The 20,905-nt window shown below is 34.2% G+C and overlaps 1 protein-coding gene across 1 annotated transcript in view; it reads left to right on the top strand.

The window, feature by feature from the left end:
• LOC129217439 (uncharacterized) overlaps positions 1-20,905 on the top strand; it is a 93,080-nt gene that overhangs the window by 43,355 nt on the left and 28,820 nt on the right. The window contains exons 4-10 of the mRNA XM_054851737.1: positions 2,139-2,233; positions 4,338-4,442; positions 4,669-4,789; positions 6,136-6,203; positions 7,550-7,625; positions 11,055-11,160; positions 19,933-20,014. Coding sequence (XP_054707712.1) covers positions 2,139-2,233; positions 4,338-4,442; positions 4,669-4,789; positions 6,136-6,203; positions 7,550-7,625; positions 11,055-11,160; positions 19,933-20,014 — 653 coding nt within the window. The remainder of the gene's footprint in view (positions 1-2,138; positions 2,234-4,337; positions 4,443-4,668; positions 4,790-6,135; positions 6,204-7,549; positions 7,626-11,054; positions 11,161-19,932; positions 20,015-20,905) is intronic.

The following is a 20,905-nucleotide window of genomic DNA, read 5'->3' as shown; positions in this document are numbered from 1 at the left end:
AACTTTTGATACACAGTTGGAAAAGAAAAGTGTACAAATATTTTTCAAGAGTATTGCAAAAAAAAATAAATAAATAAATAAAAAAATTAAAAAATTAAAAAAAATTAAAAAATAAAGACAAAAGAAAAGAGAAGTAGAAACAGAACTATTTTCTGCCTGTAAAGAGAAATTTGTTATACTTATTGTACATTTGAGCAGAATCAAGCTGTTGCTCAATAAAGACGTTCAGAATTACCCCAGAAACCTTTATCTTTCACTGTCTTTTACCAGGTGCTCGTAGCAAAACAATGGAAAAACACACATTTCTTACAGGTCATAAATATTGGATCGAAGCAAAATAAATTTATCGCTGCTTCCGTTTTACAACTTGTTTTGATGAATCGTGATCTGTACATTATTCACTGAAGGTAAAAGAGTGTAAGGAATTGACTTGCTTTTGTAATTCCTTCTACTAGAAAATTTTTTAGGGTCTTAGAAGTTTTTTTCCCTGATATCCATTTATCTTGTATCATTTTATAACATTAAATCAAAAAATGGGTGGATATACGGTAAAAAACTTTCTTGCGTTCCCAAAGAAAATTTTCTGTTTAGTTTAACATTCATTATTTCACTAGTTGTCGTTATTTTTGTGTTTGCAAAGATGAAGGTCAAGATGTTTGAACTTTTTTTAGTTTTATTGGAACCAAGGAAAAATATACCTTCAGGGGACTACACTATTGGCTTTCAAACTGCCAGAGAAGTGAAAAATTCACACGTGATCTATAAAAACAACATCACACGTTCTTTTTACCAGAACTTAAACGAAATCCGCGACATTTTCACACAATAAACATTGAGTAGTACAGACGTACGTTTAAGTAACGATAAAAACAAACAAAAAAAAATACATATATACTTACCTTGGGAAATACTGAAACGACTGCTACAAGCACGCTTGGTACCAGTTTTGATGCAATATTATTTAGATTTTACTTGACCCCCATTAGCTTGCTTCTTTTTTCAGTATGTATTACGCTGGTTATTTGCGGTTAAGGACATTTTTTAGGAATTTTAATGCTTAATTAGTCTTTTAATTTCGCCAGGTGAGGGTGATATAATTATTATGTCATATGCAGAGCCCGACTAACTAAAAGTGAGGCCCAAGGCCCACAATAATTTTGAGGCCCTCTGAAGGCTATTATTTTAAAAATGTGTGTAATTTTTGTATAGTTGTAATGCTATGCATAATTCTTTAAGTAGTTTGGGGCCCCTTAGGAAGAGGGGGCCCCAGGCCCAGGCCTAGTAGACCTGTGCGGTAATCAGGCCCTAGTCATATGAAAATGAATATATTTTTTATGTTAATAAACATTTTTATAATGTTTTTTGATAAAATACATTTTGATGATTATTTAGGCGTATGATTATGACAAAATGCATTATGCCAGGTTATTTAAAAAAGAACGTTGAACGTGTTTGTATAAAACGTAGAAAAAAAGGGAGGGCAAGGGAGTATACACTTTCGACTATTTTCAGCTTTAAATGCTAAAGTAAAGTAGTTATCGAGAATTGACTGTGTGGGCCCCGTAAAAGACAATATTCTTTATTAATAAAGCATACGATGACAATAACATAGTTTGTTTTACCTAAAAAGATTCTATGCGCCGTTGAAATTCAAATAGCGTATATTCACCCATACACTGAATAAAGTAAAATAGTCTGAAAATGGGCTATTTGTATCTTGTATTTGCTATAAACTTCGTATCAAAAAAATAAACATAGTAATAATCACAAAACTCCCAGTTTGTAATTTTCTACCTTTTCCTTTCCTTTTTTTTCATGTTTTCTTGAAAAAATATAAATACTATTTATGTTTGATATACGTTCAGGTCCGAAAGGTTCAACTTATTATCAAATGCGACCCTCCGTTACAGAAACATCGGGGAACACTGAGTAAGCCATAGCAAGTCAGTAACTAATTTGTGTCGTGGTAGTCACTATGAGGTCAACATCAGTATGGTCACGTTTTAATCTTGGCAAATAAATATTTAGTAGTCATACGCAGTTTTGTTTTGTTATGTAATCTGCCATTTTTGTTGATTTTTTTTTTTTTTTTTTGGATGCCTCAGATTATTAATTTCTTCCTTGGACTATCATTACAGGTGTCTTTCACTTGCAGCCCAGGTCTTCCGTGTGATCTAATTCTGACAACTCTAGCCACAAACGGAATTGGGATGTGTAAAGGATCATCCCTAGTGTTGGTATTTTAATCTTTTATACGAAACACGATTACTTTTTTTTTTACCAAATACGATACCGACTATTCATTGAATCAAAAAGGCTGTGCAGTCGAGTGGAATGAAAAAATAAAAATTAAGAAATACTTAACGCCTATAATGTGGAAAAAAAGTTGCCTCTTTCCCAGTAGCGAAACTATGGGATCTAGCGCCCCTGGCGAACTAAGGAAATTGCGCCCCCCCCCCAGGGTCACCCACATGGGAAGTCACCGGAGGTCATTGTGACCTCAAATAATTTTTTTTTGGAACATTTTGATTAGCTGATTCGACAAATAGGAGGCAGCATTGTAATTTTTTTCCTTATTTTCTTTTTTAGAATTGTTTTCAATGATGCCCAGTGTTACTTCTCAGTAGATGTTATGTGTCTCTAACTCCTTTTCTTGAGAGGGTTTTTTTTTTTCATTTTTTTAAAGCATTTTCCAAATTCTATAATAATAAAAAAAACTTATTATTATTTTTTTTAAATCAGTTGTGAATGCCGCCCCCTGGCTGCTGCGCCCCTGGCGAGAGCCACTCCTGCCAACCCCTAGTTACGCTACTGCTCTTTCCAAGCCTATTTATTACACAAAAGTACTGCTAAATCGAATAATATCTTTAGCCGCCCATTTGACTTTCAATTTTAAGTATTTAGCCTGATTTTTCACCAAAGTGGCAAAAATGGAATGATACAATGTAATTATTTCTCATTTGAAACTAAGAATGGTTGAAATTAAATTGTAGAGAAATAAATACTTAATGTATTGTTAGTTGAATTACCTAGGTCATTGCAAAATGGTCTTGAAATGTGCATTAAGCGCACACATCATACATGCTCTGCTAACTTTGGCTTGTCCTTTCTTTGCGTTCGCTGCTATGGACAGCATTCTTTGTTCTAGTTGGTTGTCCCAAAGTAGTCTATTTAAATTTAATTATAACTAACCATTGAATCATTACTTCAAATGTAAATGAAGACGATGTTTTTACATAGAAACAACTTGGTGCTTGAAATGTAAAAGGAAGCAATCAGAATTCGATTTTAATTTTACATAAAAAGTCATAAATGGATAAATTGATTTGCTGATGAAAGCTATCTTTCAAACGAAAGAAAATAACTTTATTTTTAATCACATAAACTTAATTTTGAATTGCAAGAGAGGTATTCGGACCCGGGGACCGCCCCCTACGCAACAGTCCGGCCTAACCTCCCATTCTTGGTTTAATAGACATCTGTAAGAGTGAAATAAGACTCGATCGATGTATACCATAAATGAAAATAAATCGTGTTCGAAAAACATTTTCTTGCGTCTTCCATGGCTAGAAAATATGGTGACAAAGTTCGGGGACGTTACCATTAATGTCGATATTATCTTTACTTATAATAAAGCTGGACGTCTGGATCTATGTCTGGATGTCTGGATACCTGGATCTCTGACGCGCATAGCGCCAAACCGTTCTGCCGATTTTCATGAAATTTGGCCTAAAATTAGTTATTAGCATGGGGGTGCTCATCTCGAAGCGATTTTGCGAAAATTTTATTTTGTTCTTTTTCTATTCCAACTTTAAAAACATTTTACCGAACAAATTTTCATTACATGGACGAGCAAATTACCATAATGTGGACGAGCAAATTACCATAATGTGGGCAAGCAAATTACCATAATGTGGACGAGCAAATTACCATAACGTAAACGAGCAGACTACCATAACATGGGCGAGCAAATTAACATAGCAAATTGGCGAGAAATTCATCATCTATTGTTTGTAAATATACAGGCGAACCAAATTACTTTTTCATTTTCCACTACGGACAAAGCCGTACGGGTACCGCTAGTTTTTCATACAAAATGAGTAAATAAAAAAATATCTCAGTAAAATGATTAAAAAAAAAGATTCTTATAATGTAAGTGCAGATCAGCACACTGTTACTTGCAGCGTTGTTACTTTTACTAGAATAAAAACTTGATTACCAGTTTGTCGAAAATACTTGTTTCCCCCCTCACTTGTTTTCTGTTGTACTTTCTTCATTTTCATTGGATTAAAATTCAAAACAATTGTTCAGTGAAGCTTTTATTTTATTCTCTTTAGAGTGTTACCATGTACAGTTTGGCTGCAAGAAGAAGACGAGTCTGTTCCAGGTTTTCGAGAAAGCGATCAAAAATTGCAATTTATATGTGACGACGAGAAAAAGAGGTATTTAATCACTTTTTCAAACTGAGTGAATTATCCAACTTAAACTGATGTATGATACATTTCGAAATAAATGAGATTGAAGTTTGAATGGCAAAACAAAAATATATATTGGACAAAATAGCTGTTTCTTTCTCTTGCTCTCGAAAAATATTATTTTTGAAACTCCTCAACTAATAAGAATCAGTTTATAGTAAATACTTTTATTTTCCTTTTGATTATATTTTAGTGATAGTGACGTTTCAACCTTATCAAAAACAAAGTCTGAAGTGAAGAAAGCATTTCGGAATTTCAAAGACATGCAAAAGAAGTTTTTGAAAACAGTAACAGCAAGACTTACTGTGGCACAAGTAAGTACGTCAAAGCATCCTGTATTTTGCTTATTTGAACAAAGCAGTTAGCAGTGCTTTTTATAAACGCAAAAATCACCTTATTGCCGATAAGAGATTTACTAAGGAATGACATTTTAAGGATCAAACTGCACTGAAAATTACAGACTTTGGAGTGACAAGAAATGCCCTTTTTAAAGTGTAAAACACACGAGGTTAAGAGTTAGAGAATTCATAGTCAATATTCTTCAAATCCCATTTGAATGCGTAGATATAAAGTTAAGAGGTAGGGTAACGCCATCAGTAACAGACAGTCGTAAGTTTGGATTTAAATAATAAGAATTTTAGACTGGTAAAACTGATATTGTTGTTGACTATGAATACGGTCAACCATCTAGTGTTATCACAGTGAGTTTTGTGAGCCAGTTGGTATTTACAAGGCAGTGGTGGAATGTTATGAACAACTATCCCGAGGTCTGCCGGTGGTTCATGTTCATTTGAATTTAATAAAGTTTTAGATCTAAAAATAAAGAACTTCTGCACATTTTGAAGAGAAAAGAGGAATATGCCCATTTACTCATCCTTTCCTCATCCTATCTGTTGCTGGGGTTATCAGAGTTGTCGGTGTCTGTTACTGGGGGATCGGAGCTTTTTTCAAAATTGAGCAAATAAAAATAGAATTAACTAATTCAGAGTATTCAGGAGCAGCCAAGCGTTAGATGATTTGTAGTTGCATGAGAGAAAAATGGATTTAAAAGTCTAAATACATTAAAAGGCTCGGAAAATTGAGTTAACCTGAGAGCGATGTCTTAAGCATGTCTGTTGCTGGTGCCGTTACCCAAAATGAATTTACGGTCAGTATTCTTCAATTCCCTTTTCAATGCGTAGATATGAAGTTTGGAGTTTTGTGGAGTTACAGTCAATATTCTTCAATGTGATTAGTAAGAAGACTTTTCATTAAAAGAAAATTACAATAAAACAATGTTAAACCTTTTTTTTCTCTCTTTATGTCTCTCTCTCTCTCTTTTATTTATTTATTTTTTTGGATGATGTTAAATGCTTATACATAATAATTATTGAACTTAATGCAAAATCGTTCTAAAATGACATACAGCTATGTTAAAAAAGTCCACATTCACAAAAAAAAAGGCAAGTAAAAACGTGTTTTGTGGTGACAAAGAACCCGCTTTTTATGTCAAAAAATTGTGAGCTTATGGATGCAGAAACATACGACACAATTTGCAGTTCGTGCTTTTAACGTCATTTTATGCTTCTTTACATTTTAGCCTAAACATATTTATGATTTTAATTCTCTATTGTGTTGATATTTTTATAAATCAATTTTATAAATACCATATGTTTTTTAGGTTGTCGATGGTGTTAGAGCCGGTGCCGAACTCACATTCGATTTCATCATGTTCGTACTAATAGCCAGGTAATTTTGTGTCTACGTATTTCTTCCTATTTAACTATTCCAGCTTTTGAAATAAAGCCTGTTTTTGCAATTTAGACAAATGACTATTAAATGAAAAAGAAATGTTTGAATTTCTTAAACAATGACAGTTATGGAGGGAAAGTTATTATTCATGCACACACATCAATTCTCACACCATTTTTACATTAATTGATAACCTAGCAACATTTTTACTTCCTTTTACAAAAAAGGAAGTATTGTATTCGCAAAAAAAATTTCACTCAAAAATCGACCTTAATTTCTATTTTACTCACCCCCGAATGAATGTTGATTTTTTTTTTTTTGACTCGACCACACGTGGATAAGTGAATAAGAACGTATAGACACGCGAAATATCTACTTTGACGATTCCCTAGTTAATTACAACGAGTTTTCTTGTGACGTCTGTATGTACGTATGTGCGTATGTATGTCGTAACTCAATGTATGTCCTAGAAAGTTGAAATTTGGTACATAGACTCCTAGTGGGGTCTAGTTGTGCACCTCTCTTTTTGGTTGTATTCGGATGCTCCAAAGGGGATCTTTATCCCCTTTTTTTTGGGGGGGGGGTCATTGTTATTTTCGATGTAAACTCAAGTGGTGTTATAATTTGGCAGACACTTGGCGATACCTCGCCAGTATTTTGGTCACCAAGTTTTGTTGCCAACTTGGCGACAAATTCGGCGATTTTTTTATTTTTATTTTTATTTTTTAAAAATCTGGTTTCAATTTGGCCACTGTTGATGATATTTAGAGAGTAAACTACTGAATAACATTAAAAATGCCAATAATGGGGAAATGACATTAAATTGGAGTAAAAAGAAGTCATGTGATGCACACATCCGCTCGTTTAATCTGAAACAATGGCAAAAGTTACGCCAATCATAAGAAATGCAATTGTTTGCTATAAAATAAAAAATCTTGTCTATCATTAATTTCAGCTACCCTGTTGGGACTGCTATACGTATACCAACGAACAAAATAACGTACGATACAGCAAAAACTTGGTTCTATGAGAAAAAGTAGTACTGGTGAATAAAACTGAATTGCTTACCTTAACATCTTGGGTGATGAAAGAGGCTTGAAGCCGATGTATAAATTTTGCTTATTCTAGACGTAATTTCCTTACATTACATTACATTACACCCCAGGGTCTCCTGCAGCTACCAATTTCACTTATGTAAATGTGCAATAGCATATTTTAAAATAATTTGAAAGGACCCCAAATAGTTTTAAAATAATCATTGTAAAACCACGTAAACTAAATATAGCGCAGAAATTTGATTATTTACATTTTGAATTGAGTCGGTATCTTTTAATTCTTTCCAGTATGATTGCTGCCTTGGGTCTCCTAGAAAACAGCTCAGTTATTATTGTCGCATCAATGCTCATCTCACCCATCATGGTGAGTACAAAATGGTGAGTACCGAAATGAGCCCACCATTGAGTATGAAATCAATTCTTAATCCTGGAAATTCAATTCATTGGTTGATCTAATCCTCATATATTATTTCTGTAGCCTGTTTTTTGTTTCTACGCGAGATCTTCCTCAATTCTTGATCGATTTCTTTGATTTACAACTTATTTTAAAGCTTATCGTGCAGCCTACTGACAAAAAATAGACCCACGGTCTAAATTTTTTTTCTGTCAAAAAAACCTGTTTGAAAGAACCAGAATGAGGTTTTTGGATAAATTTATAACTTTAGCTTGCACTGTGACCGACAGAGTTGAGTAACTCGATCGGCAGAGCGTTCGACTGGTAACCAGTAGAATGATTGTTCGGACCCATGTCCGGACAATCTGCATCAAAAAATCAGAGAAATATCGCGCATTACAGGCACATTAATGACAATGAATAACAAATATGAGGGAATAGATAAGATGGAAACGCTCCTTGCTGTTAGGGAAACTTGATGCAACATGGAGTTAATTGATTCTTAATTGTAAGGCTCTTTTAAAAAAAAAAAGCTTTGGCTCCGGTAAGAAAATTACTACCTCAACTTGAAGGGTAAAATATATATATATATTTTCTTCTTTCTTCTTTTTGCAAAAAAAAAAAAAAAAAAAAACAAACAAACAAACAAACAAACAGCTTATCACATTTTTACTACATTCGAAAAGATGCACTTCAAAAAGAACTTAGTTCAAATTATTTTGTATTTCAACCGTGCTGTCAAATGATGAACACGTGCTGCCATCTTAGCCATAACGGTTCAAGCAGCCTGCGATAACAAATTGTAAAAATTTTCAAAAATAAAAACACTTCTCTTCAAAATCAAGTTTTCGGGAACGCCCCTTGCTGTAGCAAAACCTTGATGCAGCCTGTAGTTCTTATGCATTTTTTTAAAGCAAAGTTCTAATACATTTTTCGAATTTTTTTCGTCGCTTTCGGCAAAAAAAAAAAAGAGAAAAAAAAAATTAACCTGTTTTTTATATTTTTTATTTATTTATTTTATTTATTTATTTATTTTATTTATTTATTTATATTTATTTATATATATATATATTTTCATTAAAGCTTAAAAGCACTGGACTTAGTTGTTCGGTTAAATTGATAAGTTTTTTTCGGTAGAACGTTCGGCTATAAACTATCTGAACTTCGAGCAAGCTCAGGCTGTCCGACAAAATAGCAAATTTACATTAATATTACGCATCACATGTACTCATAACATACAACAGATAACACACATAATAAAATAAATGCAGCGGGAATGCTACTTGGTGTTTCAACTCCTTTATGCAGGCTGCAGTTATCATTCAAATAAGTTGACTGTTAATCGAAGGGACTGTTAATCGATTCTTTTTTTTTAAGCTTTGACTCCGTCCAGACCACTAAGCATAATGTAAGCATGAAAAAGTATTAGATTTACCTCAAAGGAATCCTTTTTGTGCAGAAAAGCATTTTCATTGTATGCTGAAATGCAGATTTTTCTAATAGCAGTATTCGACCTATAACCAAAAATAAAAACACTTATTTTCAATCGAATTTATTACATCTCTAGAATATTTGTTTCAATCGCTACGTGAGATCTTCCTCATTCTTTAATCAAATTCCATGCTTTACGAATAATTTCAAATCGTATCATAGTGGCTAATGACAAAACATAGAGACGCATGATCTTATTATTATTTTTTTTCGGCGAAAACCTTTTTTGCTGTTTTTTATTACGCATTCCTTCAATGAATAGCATTCGAATAGGAAGGCGCAATTGCTAGGTTTGTTGGAGTGTCGTGCTGTTAATTAGAATCGCGCCAGTTCGAATCCGTGCCAATAAATATCTCTTTAATGTTTCTTTTTCTTCCGTCAGATGCTCACATGGGCAGGACTGTATTTGCCACAAGCTGTTTTTCACATGCAAAATTACTGCTTTTTCATGAGTCACTCAGCCGCACTTTTAATGATATTTATGTTTGCATTGAAAATACGTACAACCAAAAGGTGAGCGATGATCAAATTATCACAACGTTGTATTTAACGAGTTTTTGCTACTGATGTCCTCAAATTACATGCCTTCTCTTGTGCGCTTACTTTTTTCCGTTTATTTTTTTCGGTTCTTCTTCATAATGTTCTTTCTTTGACATTTTTAAAGATGGAAAAGAGTTATGAAACGATTCGAAGCACAGTACGGAGTTCCGCTCGGGTGGACTAGTTTAAGTAAAAAAATAGTAGTAAATGCCTTAACACTGCGGTGTGATTTGTGAAAGCCTAAGAAAGAGTTTTTGAAATTACTAAAACTCTGCATGTAGTTTCCAAGGATATACATTTTCACTTCTTGTAGTACATAAAATTAAAGACTAGGAACTTAAAAAATGTAATCAAGTTCAGAAAATCTAGAAAAATCTATTCAGAAAAAATAGAAGCGTATGATATAATGTTACATATAGGTGAAGCCGTTATGGTGTCTGAATTTAAAGTAACTCCACATAAAGTTACTTTTATTTAAAAATACTGCATGAAGCATGTAGCTGCAAAAGTAGATATCTCCGAAAAATACTTTCTGATAAAATTTACATATCTGCCGCTACAAAAAGATATAGGTTAAAATAACTTTTGCTGTTTCGTTTAAACCATTTAGGGGACCATTTTGAGACCCTTTGACTGCCACAGGTTGTAGGCTTAGGTACTGAAATAAAAAAAAAACTGAAAAACAGAAAAAGTATTTAAGAAAGATTGGAATTTAAGATACTCACTTTTGAAGATACACGTTTTAAATATATATGTAGGTTACTGGTCCTGATAAAAGGTCAAAATAGGAAAATGAGAAAATTCACCGCGATTCACTGGAATTATTTGGGCTTTCGCCTATGTCTTTGCTATATGAATTTTGAAATTCACCGGCGAATGTTGGCATCGAGTAGATTTTGGTCTTTCACAGTAACATATCGCACCCCAGCAAGGAAAGTGACAAAAAGAAAGCAGTGGAGAAAATCGAGGTTTTACGCAATAGTAGTTTTAAGCAATCTGTCTCAAATATTGCAATACCCGCAAAATATGTATAATGTGATGTTTACTTGTTAGGTTTGACTGTCTGAACTTATGCATAATTAAAATAAAAATATTTTAATTTTAAGTTGTGAAATTTTAATATTTTGTCACTATTCATTGCATTATTTTTACGGTAGTTTGTGAACGAAGCGAGTAGGGGGGGGGGGAACCCCTGGTTGAGATTTAGATGAAGTATTGTTTGGAAATGTATAGATCGTATGTATCACTAAAACTTCAAAATAAAATTCCTAATTTAGTTACTAATTTTCTTGAAAACAATTTTATTCTTTTCTGCCAATTTAAAGCTTGCTCCAAATGAAAATATTTTAAATTTCTCTGTCGTTTCAGGGTCCAATCTTAGCTGGAACATTTGGAGCAGTTATACGAGATCGCTCTCTCAGGAATATTGGCATAAAAACTGAAATTGTGGGACTGTTTCTCTGTGTTTTCATTGGTATGAAGAAAACTTTTTGCATTCATAAAAATTCAATTATGATTTGTGCTTTTAGCTTTTTTACTATGTTGTAATGTTTAATGGCTAGAAAACCAAGCAAATTTCAAGATTTACTTGGTCAAATTGCCAAGCAAAATTGCCAAGCAAATTCAACATGTATCGAAGTACGAGATTTTGCGCACAATACTTACGAAATACGACAACAAACGACCGTTGTTGGTGAAGTGCACTTAAAAATAGTGTACGTGTATTTTGAAGTTTTTACGTTCGAATTTAAAGTAAGGGAGGTCATGTAAAATTCGGAAAGATCATTCGGGAATGGCAAATTGTGTTGTGTTTCAGGACTACGAAAACCACCTTAGGGGTGCTCCGACGGGAAGCCATTGCAGGTCACTGTGACCTCCCAAAGATTTGTCGTATTCGGCAAATTTTGCCGGGCGTATCTGGAGAAAGTATTGCAATATTGGAATTATTTTTTATGTTTTGTACAGAATGCTTAATGTCTCTTCTCATTGGTGCAGGGACGTACACATACAAGTTTTTTTTCTTTTTCATCATTCGGTAGATTCGGAGTTTGGTTCGGTAAATTGAGAATTCAACCTCACAAAAATTTAGGTTCAAGGTGCCCTTGATCTTTATCAATGCAGAAAATGTTTTAATAAAATAAATAATACGAATGAAGATAAAGGAACCCATTGTTTTTGTTGTTGTCGTGTCATAGTTAATACTCATTATGAAGTAGGACTCGACCGATGCATCGGCCTGGCCGATGCATCGGCGCCGATGGTTCAACAATTTAGCCATCGGCATCGGCATCGGCGGCCGATGCTAACTTGCAGGAAACATCGGCCCATCGGCCTTAAAAACATCGAAAAGCCGATGGAATTGGCCGATGTTTTTGAAAAAAAAAAAGACCTTCGTTTTACTTTTTAATGCAAAATAAAGGGAGTTATTGTTTTCAAACAAAATTGTTTACTTAAATTTCAGTCTGAATTTATATTTTAGTCACCCCTGAAAGAGAGAGTTTTTAATACTGCATTCAGATACCAAACACGTTAATTATTGCGTTGTTTCTTGCGGCTGGATGTACGTATGTATCTCTCATAAGTCATAACTAAAAAATGGTAAGCTGTAGAAGGCTAAATTTTCGCCTGTGGGAAGTGCGCACGTTCCAGTTGTGACTTTCCCTTTTTGTTTTTGATCGGGTGTTCTAAAAAGCCTATTAACTGATTTTTTGTGGCTATTAATTACTTATTTCAATGCAAAACTAATATAGCGTCTCAGACTGACGATCATTTGGTGATATATTGCAGAATTGGAGACCATGGAAACAAATATGAGATGGCGAAACCGGTTTTGTTTCATTTTGTTCGATTCCCGTTGAACCGACAACGGTAATTTTTAATTTTTCGATGTTTGTAATATGAATCACAGTAATGCAGTCTTTTCTGTATCGCTTCGGCGGAGCTACAAGTTTGGGGCCCGTCGAAATACATTTTGGCGCCGTATTTCTCTATCACAAAAGTTGTAAAACATTTATCGAAATCATTTTTGTAACTCCTACGGTGCCCCTATGGTTATGGGGCCTTCTCGCGCAAATGCAACATTTGCCATATTTTAAATCCGCCACTGCACGTCAAAACAAACTCGGGTGCAAGTTTTAAAAGGGTTTTTCTGCTCAATGTTTATGATTATTTTGAACTCTATTTTTTACGACTATTTTTTGTATTTCCGAGAACACTTGCGTGCTCCTCCTCCCACTCCCTCAATTTCTGAAATTAAACTAAAGTTGTACTTCCGAGTTGTTTAAAACTAACACCATTCATAAAATTAGAGATTTTTTTTCAAGTTTTATCTATTGTTTAGGAAGAATTTAGAGCATTAATTAGAAATTGATTAAAGACGTTTTGAATGGTGACATAATTCGGAAAACAAAGGGATTTTGAATTTTTTCTTCGGAAGTGCTGAAGTAGATTCAGAAACTCTTCCGAGGCGTTGGTGGTAGCGGTTTTGAACTAAAAAAATTAAGCCGAAGTTATGGCCGAAGTTTAACATTGTAAGTTACTCCAAAATCAGAGGGTGACCCCCTAATCCACCCTCGTCGTTTCAAGCATTTCTTAAATATTTAGCGATTATTTATTTTGGTCAAGAAATGTCATTTTGCGTATTTTTTATACTTGTTTCACCTATATTTTGTAATGCGCCACCTTTTCTGCATCATTAAAATAGCGATCGATTTTTTTTTCTGTTGTAACTATTTTTATGTATTTATATAAAAACAATGAATAAGTTATTTTCGTTTTCATCATATGTTTAATAATATGTTATAGAAAAGTTTCAAGGATTTTCTACTATGCAATTTTTTAAATTTCAGAAAATTATTGTTAAATTGAAAAATTTAATTTGAACGTGATTGTAGTGCTTCATAGAAGATTAATCAATCAAATTGTTCAATATTACGTGTGCAAACATCAAATCAAGTAGTATATATATGTATTCAGTTATTAACTTGGTGTAAATATTGAGTTTGTTTATTGTAGCTGCGTTTTAAGAACCTCGCTCATTTCATAGCTATTTCCTTTTTCCGCAAAATTTATGTCACTGTTATACATTTTATGAAAAATGCCAACTTTTCTACTCATAAATTTTAAATAAGTATAAAAATATTCCTATTATGATTTAATATTATAATTTATCTGTTACCTTTTTTGTTTAACTTGATGACTAAAAAATGTCAACGTGCAATCTTTCCACTTTAATAGCGTACTTTGTTGACGGTTTCATAGTTTTTTTTTTTTTTTTTTGAATGATTAAACAACATAATTTAATGCTTTTTAACTATGTTTAGTTTACCTAAATCCAAACATTATTACAATAATACTGAAATCTTAGTTATATGTTCAATTTAAAAAAAAAAATCAATTGGTTAAGACTATCTCTTTGTTTCCCCTCCATTTTTTTTTTTTTTTTTTTTGGCTGTTCTTTGTCTTCCATCATACAGCAGTCAAAAAAGGAGAAGCATAATTACACCCTATACAGATTGTACGTAGTACGATCCAAAAGTTTGAGGGACAAGCTGTATAAAACCTTACCTAGAATAGTTCACATTACCGAAGCACATCCACGTACAAAAGGTCATCTTGAGGGACTATGTACTTCTGCCAGTGTTCATATAACTTTTGGAAAAACTCCTGGAAGCCATTTTTCGCTACATTCTGTGATGCAGCTTTATCTTCTCCTGACGGAAGAAAGCGGCGTCCATGCAAATGTTTTTTTTTTTTTTTTTTGCTGGGAACAGGTAAAAATCACACGGAGCTAAGTCCGACGAAACGTGATGTTATTGGTTTGTCATATCAGAGTATTGACCAATCGAACCGTGCATCCTCAATATGATAGTCGCCTTCTTCCCCACGATGAAGTCAAAACAGCAGCGAAAGAGGCCTTACAGGAGGTTGCGATAAATGTCTTCCAGGAGTCCTTCTAAAAGCTATACGAACGGTGTCAGAAGTGCACAGTCGTTCAAGGTGACTATTTTGTAGATAGATTCACGGTAAATTTTTATACAACTTGTCCTCGAACTTTTAGATCATACTACCTACGTATGAGTTTTCAACTTACTATTTCATAACGTTTTTGAGTGACGTAAGTTTACGCGCATGAAAACATCACAAGAGAATTTGCGATAATTAACTAAGGAGACTTTGAAAATGGATATTTCGATCATCTATATGTTCTTAGGTACATATGCATGTACATATGCGCAGAAAAAACTTCTGAAGTTTAAATTGGATGATCGTAAAATAAAAATTTAGGTCGAAATCTGATTTTTTTTTTGGGGGGGGGATTACAATTCCTTATTCGTAGAAAGGAAGTAAAGTGAAATGAATCAATAATCCTTTAAATCCCTGACAATCTTATCAATTTATTTCTGTTAGATTTTATTTATTTATTTTTTTTTGCCATCGGCCAACAGCATCGGCCATCGGCCATCGGCAATCGGCCATTTGGAGGAAAACAATCGGCCATCGGCCATCGGCCATCTTTGAACAATCGGCCAACAATCGGCATCGGCCCATCGGCCAAAAAATGCCATCGGTCGAGCCCTAATTATGAAGATATGAGTTCCCATCACATCGAAGGGTTGAATGTCTTCATTAATGTAAAAGACAACGCAAGTAAGATTTACAGCACGAAGAGAAGAAAAAGCACTCGAGGTGGGTATCGAACCCACGATCTCCGGCATTCGAAGCGAAGCTTCTATCTCAGAACAATGGAGGCTTCAAAAGGGAACCCCTCTATAAATGCAAAATATAGTTAATTTCAGGATAAATATGAAACTTAAGAAACTCCATTTATCAATGCAAAAAATGTAGGCTGCTCAATATCCATAAGCAAGCACGCAGTGAAGAGAAGCCTTTGGGAGTTAATTCCTAAACTAGTTGCTTTAAGTCACAATGCCAATCCTATTAAGGTAATTTACAGTAAACATCTAAAGAGTTAGAATGCTTCAGGTAAATTGTAGCTGCGCTTTAGTCTGGGTCTGATAAGTTGACTTTTAACGGGCTGAAGCTCAAATGGTTCAATTTGTTATTGCAAAAGGTGGGGAAAGTCGGTTTGCGTTGCTGATAGCGATTATTGGAGAACTTTTCTTCTTTCAACTCAAACAAGTCTAAGTTTAAAAATACTTTTACCAGAACTAAACTACACTGAATCTGATTGAAGCTAACTTATGCCCCAAACTCACGGTGTTTTCTTTGATAATGGTGTTTCTTGTGATACCTATAAATCAATGTCTGAAATGTATTTTGAAATTTTATGTTTCATAACGTTGAAAATTTTCGCACATGAGTAAACGTTGACTACTTATCGTACAAGGTTTCACAATTTAACTGTCAAATTTTCATTCTCATTTTCGTTTTTAGTTTGTTGGAGAAAAAAATATTTGGTATTATCAAGCGTATTAGTTCTATTACTTATGAAATAAATATGTTTTTAAAATCTGCTTTTGTGATAAAACTATGATTAGTACTTATGTACACTGTGTTAATTAAATGTTCACTTATGGTTTTAGTCATCTTTAGTAAGTCATTCGTCGAAACATAATGCGAAATCACATAAAAATGCTTCTGATATGATAATGTGAATTTCGTGAAACCAGACCTCATCATTACATATTGAAAATTTTCTTGAGCAAAGAAACTGGAAAATATTCACAGTTTAAATACATAAATATGATTTGATTTATAAAAGAAATCATTTAAACGTCAGACAACATCTTACTGCGCTTTGTTTAAACAGCTTCTATTTTATAGCCGAAAGTAGAAACACATGTCCTTTCCGTTATCTTTGGAATGATGTGGAACAAAATAAAATTAGCTTAAGATAAATGTGAACATTGCCATAATAAATTCGAAGAAATTCTTCAAAAATCTTAAGAAATTTTTTTAGAACTCCACTGATTTTCTTTGAAAGAAAGTGGTATTATAATATAATATTAAAAATTTTCGCATAAGCCCGATATTGGGGGTGGGAAAGGGGAAATTAAAAAAAAATTGGGGTAAAACAGCATGATAGAAAGTTTTACTTCCGACTCAAAAACTGAGATTCCAACTGTTACGTATAGGATTGTCCGAAAGAAACTTCCCCAATACAGTAAACTCCCAATTATCCGCGGCCTTCACACATTCAAAAAAAAAAAAAAAAAATTGACAATGATTAACTGATTGTAGATAAATGCACACATTTCAACTTAATAAGTGCAAAATCTATTTTTTTTACACATTCTTATTTCTTTCTTAACCCTCCCTTCCAATGCCATTCAACCTTTCACAGTCACCGAAACCTGACTAGTTAAAACCTGATTTTTAAATCTGCACTATTTACTTCACTACTTACTAATTTTTAGATCTGCACTACAGTACCAACACCCATTTTTTCGTTGAGGAAATTGATCAGCGTATTAAAAATCTACGAATTGCGTTGGAGCGATTGCCGTATGATGAAAATTGCCGGCTTAAAGCATTTGCAAGGATTAGACCTGGTTTTTAGACCTAATGAGAGAGCAAAAGAGTAGAATTTTCTATGCACTTTACATAACTCTCAGTATTAGACAGCAGTAGAAGAAGAGGGGACGTGGTGACCTGGACTTGATCGGTAAGGGATCAGACTGGTGACCGGAGAGTTCCGGGCTCGATCCTAGCCGGTCGGAGATCCAGTCTTCATTGTGTCTTGGGGACGGTAAATATGCTCGTGGCCACAAAGTTCTCTAAGTGAATCAATATCTCTGGGTCTTGCTGGACCAGGGATTTCTCGGCTCCTAGGCTAGATCAAAAAATTAGAGCTGTCTTCAGTCCCCATCCAACTGGTTAAGCCACAAATAGTGATAGGATTTTGGAGTGAAAAGTGAAAAGAAAAAGTAGAAGAAGCAAGGCCGTAGTGATCTGATTTGTAAGGCGTTAAACTCGTACTGGAGAGTACCGTGTTCGATGCCAGCAGGTTCGAAGATCCTTTGTGTTTGCTAATGGTGAGTGGGACACGTTAAATATGTTCGGGGTCAGAGAGTCCCCCAAGTTCCCATTCCAAATCAATCCCTCAGGAGATGCTGGATCGGGGTTGCTCGGATCCTGGTCTGGATCAAAGAAACAGAGCTCCCTTCAAGGTTTCATCCAACTGGTTAAATCACGCGCCATTGTAGGTGCGGGGAATCCTTTAGTGTGGTAGTAGAAGCACCAATCACCCAACAGCACATGGGAAGCATTGCTTAAGGGAGGGGGGGGGGGACCCTTTAAACGGCAGTATTGGAAGAGTAAAGTCAGAACAAACAACGTAAGTAGAAGCACAAATTTGTAAATTACCGCAGACACGTGTTTCGGCGTTACAGGGAACGCCTTTTTCAATGCAAAAAATAATGAGCTTATGGATGAAAAGACATCCGACAAAAGCCAAGAGCAGATAAGCATGCAGCTTAAAAGATAAAAACAGCGGATTAGCCAAACACCAATGACAAAGTTATAAACCGAAAAGGAACCAATAGGAATGCAAGCAAAGGCCAGGAGCTTTCCCTTAGGTACGAACCCAGAAAGAAAGAATTCAATTGGACAAGGATTAAGCCGAAGCTTAAACAAAAAGAAAAGAAATTGTCAGTAACCGTGAACCGCAAGAAAGGAAAAGCAAATGGAAAACCATGAAATAAAATAAACAGAAACAAAAAATATTCGAAAAAAGGAAAAATAAAGATAAATAGAAGAAAATTGGGGGGGGGGGGGTCAATCACGACAAAAAGGTAAAAATAAACAAAGGAAGATAGATAAAAATGAGTGGGAAAAAAGGGGGGTATTAAAGATATGGGAGCCAAATGTTAGAAAAATATGGAACTGAACTAAGATCGTTAACTAAGTTAGAACTGTTCCTCAAAATATGAAAGGATTCCCAAAAGTCAAGATCTGATGAATTGGGGCATTTTTGGATAATCTGATAAGAGTTAAAATCAAAAGAGTGATTCGAATCCCAACAATGTTGAGCAATACTAGACTTGTTTAATTGTTGTTTTTTCACATAATTTTGATGCTCTTTCAAGCGAATTTTTAAAGCACGCCGAGTCTGTCCAATATAGGCAAGTTTACAACTACAATTAATTCTATAAATTCCACAACAATTAAGAGGGTGAATAGGATCTTTAAGAGAAGAGAATGAAAGTTTATTAATAGGAGAGAACACCACCTGGAATTGGAAACGTTTTAGAATCTTAGCAACCTGATAGCTTACAGATGGAAAGAATGGCAAAACAACCAAATTGTTTCTGATGAAGGTTCGGTTAAGAACATTAGTTTGGGATTTATTTGAAAGTTTTTTATAAATGGAATCAATCAAAGTTGGCGGATAGTCTCTATCAATTGTTTCTTCAGTCTGGTGTACGAATTAAACAAACTCGCAATTTCATCATAAGCAATCGTTCCAGCATCATTTGTGTTTTTTCAATCATGATCAACTTACGCTAAAAAAATTAGGTGTTGCCATTTAAAATTTCGCTTTTCTCTCTCTGTTCCGGGCCGCTCTGAGTTGTTTAAAATCATCGCAATCTCTACCTTCCAACAACTATGTCTGAAATCTTGGTTCGATTCGATGAACGGCTAGGCTAGGCCGCTAGAATTTCGTATGTTGGGAAAGTTTTTATTACACCACTCCGTATTTACGAATCAATTTTACCAAATAAGAATAAAAATTGATTTAGTAATGAAGACACGATTCCAAAATTCTATTTATCCAAAATTAGATGAACGAAACATATTTTATTGGAAAGTAAACGAAAATAAACTAAAAATTACACATAAGGATTTTTTTATTCACAGCTAACCCTTGAGAAATTCCTTGGAATTCATGTAAATGTCTTATTAATTTCTGCATTTTTTTTTGTTTGCGATAGACTAGCAGCATAAACTGTAGATCAAACAAATATTTTGTTGTAGTATTGGTGTTCGCTGTCATGAGATCTTACTAGTTCTTTTTAACTTAAAGTAATTTGCTTTTCGTGCTTTGTGTTACAAAAGAAAATCGGAAAATATATTAATAGTGTTTAGATATTATTTTAAGCCACAATTTAATTGATTTTTTATGAGGAGAAAAATGATTTAATTCTTCTTTTCCCTTCATCATATCATTAAAACACTCCAGTAAATTTTTAGCTTTATGAATTGTGCTGCTTACATGAAAACCAAGATCTTCTGAATTTTCTGATTTCTCATTTTGTAATTATGCATGCATATTTTCTTTTAGGTTTTATAATAGGGTTGACTAGCGAAGGCATCAATAGCGTATGGGGTCGCCGCGAGTGGCCTAACTCTGAAATGATCAGCAGGTCAGTCTTTTGTTGGAAAAATATGAAATTTATTTCAAAGAAACATTCTCGGCTTTTCTTTAACAACTTATATTTATTTATTTATACCATTGCTTTGATATTTCTTTTTCTTTTCCATTTATTGTATACTAGTGGTACCCGCACGGCTTCGCCCGTAATAGCAAATTAAAAGGTCTTTTGCTCGCCTGTATATTTACTAATGATGTGTAGTGAATTTTCTCGCCAATTGACTTGTGCCCATGTTACGGTTCCACGTTATGATAATTTCGTAATTTACTCGTCCATCTTATGATATTTTTTTTCTTAAAATTGGAATAGAAAACGAACAAAATCGAATTTTCGAAAAATTGCTTCGAGGTGCACACCCCCATGCTACATACTAACTTTGTCCCAAATTTCATGAAAATCGGCCGAACGGTCTAGGCGCTATGCGCGTCACAGACATCCTACAGATATCCTACAGACATCCAGATATCCTCCGGACAGAGAGACTTTCAGCTTTATTATTAGTAAAGATACTTCATGAATAGAGGGAACGTGTCATCTAATCCGGAAAACACATGATTAATGAAAAAGATGTAGCAATCGGGAAAGTTAAGTAAAATATGTTTTTGTACGCATAGCTTATTTGCCCTCCTCTCCCAATAATCGAAATAGGAGGTCTTAAAATCTGCCGAGCTGTTAAGAAAAATGGCCAAATTTAGCGAGTTTCTTTGAGAAATGGAAGACGTCTTTCACGCACTTTGTGGATGGATATCCTGACAATGCAGACGAAGTCACCTCGTACATTTCTCGTCAAGTCTTCAAATTCAGCGATTATTCTTTTTGGCACTTTAAGACCTTATCTCTCGATAACGGGGAGACTATGGCAAATGATTTATGCGTTAAAAA

This window comes from Uloborus diversus, chromosome 2 (assembly GCF_026930045.1).
Source record: "Uloborus diversus isolate 005 chromosome 2, Udiv.v.3.1, whole genome shotgun sequence".
Classification (NCBI taxonomy): Eukaryota; Metazoa; Arthropoda; class Arachnida; order Araneae; family Uloboridae; genus Uloborus; species Uloborus diversus.
The sequence above is the reverse complement of the archived record's forward strand: the minus strand, read 5'-3'. Positions and strand labels throughout refer to the sequence as shown.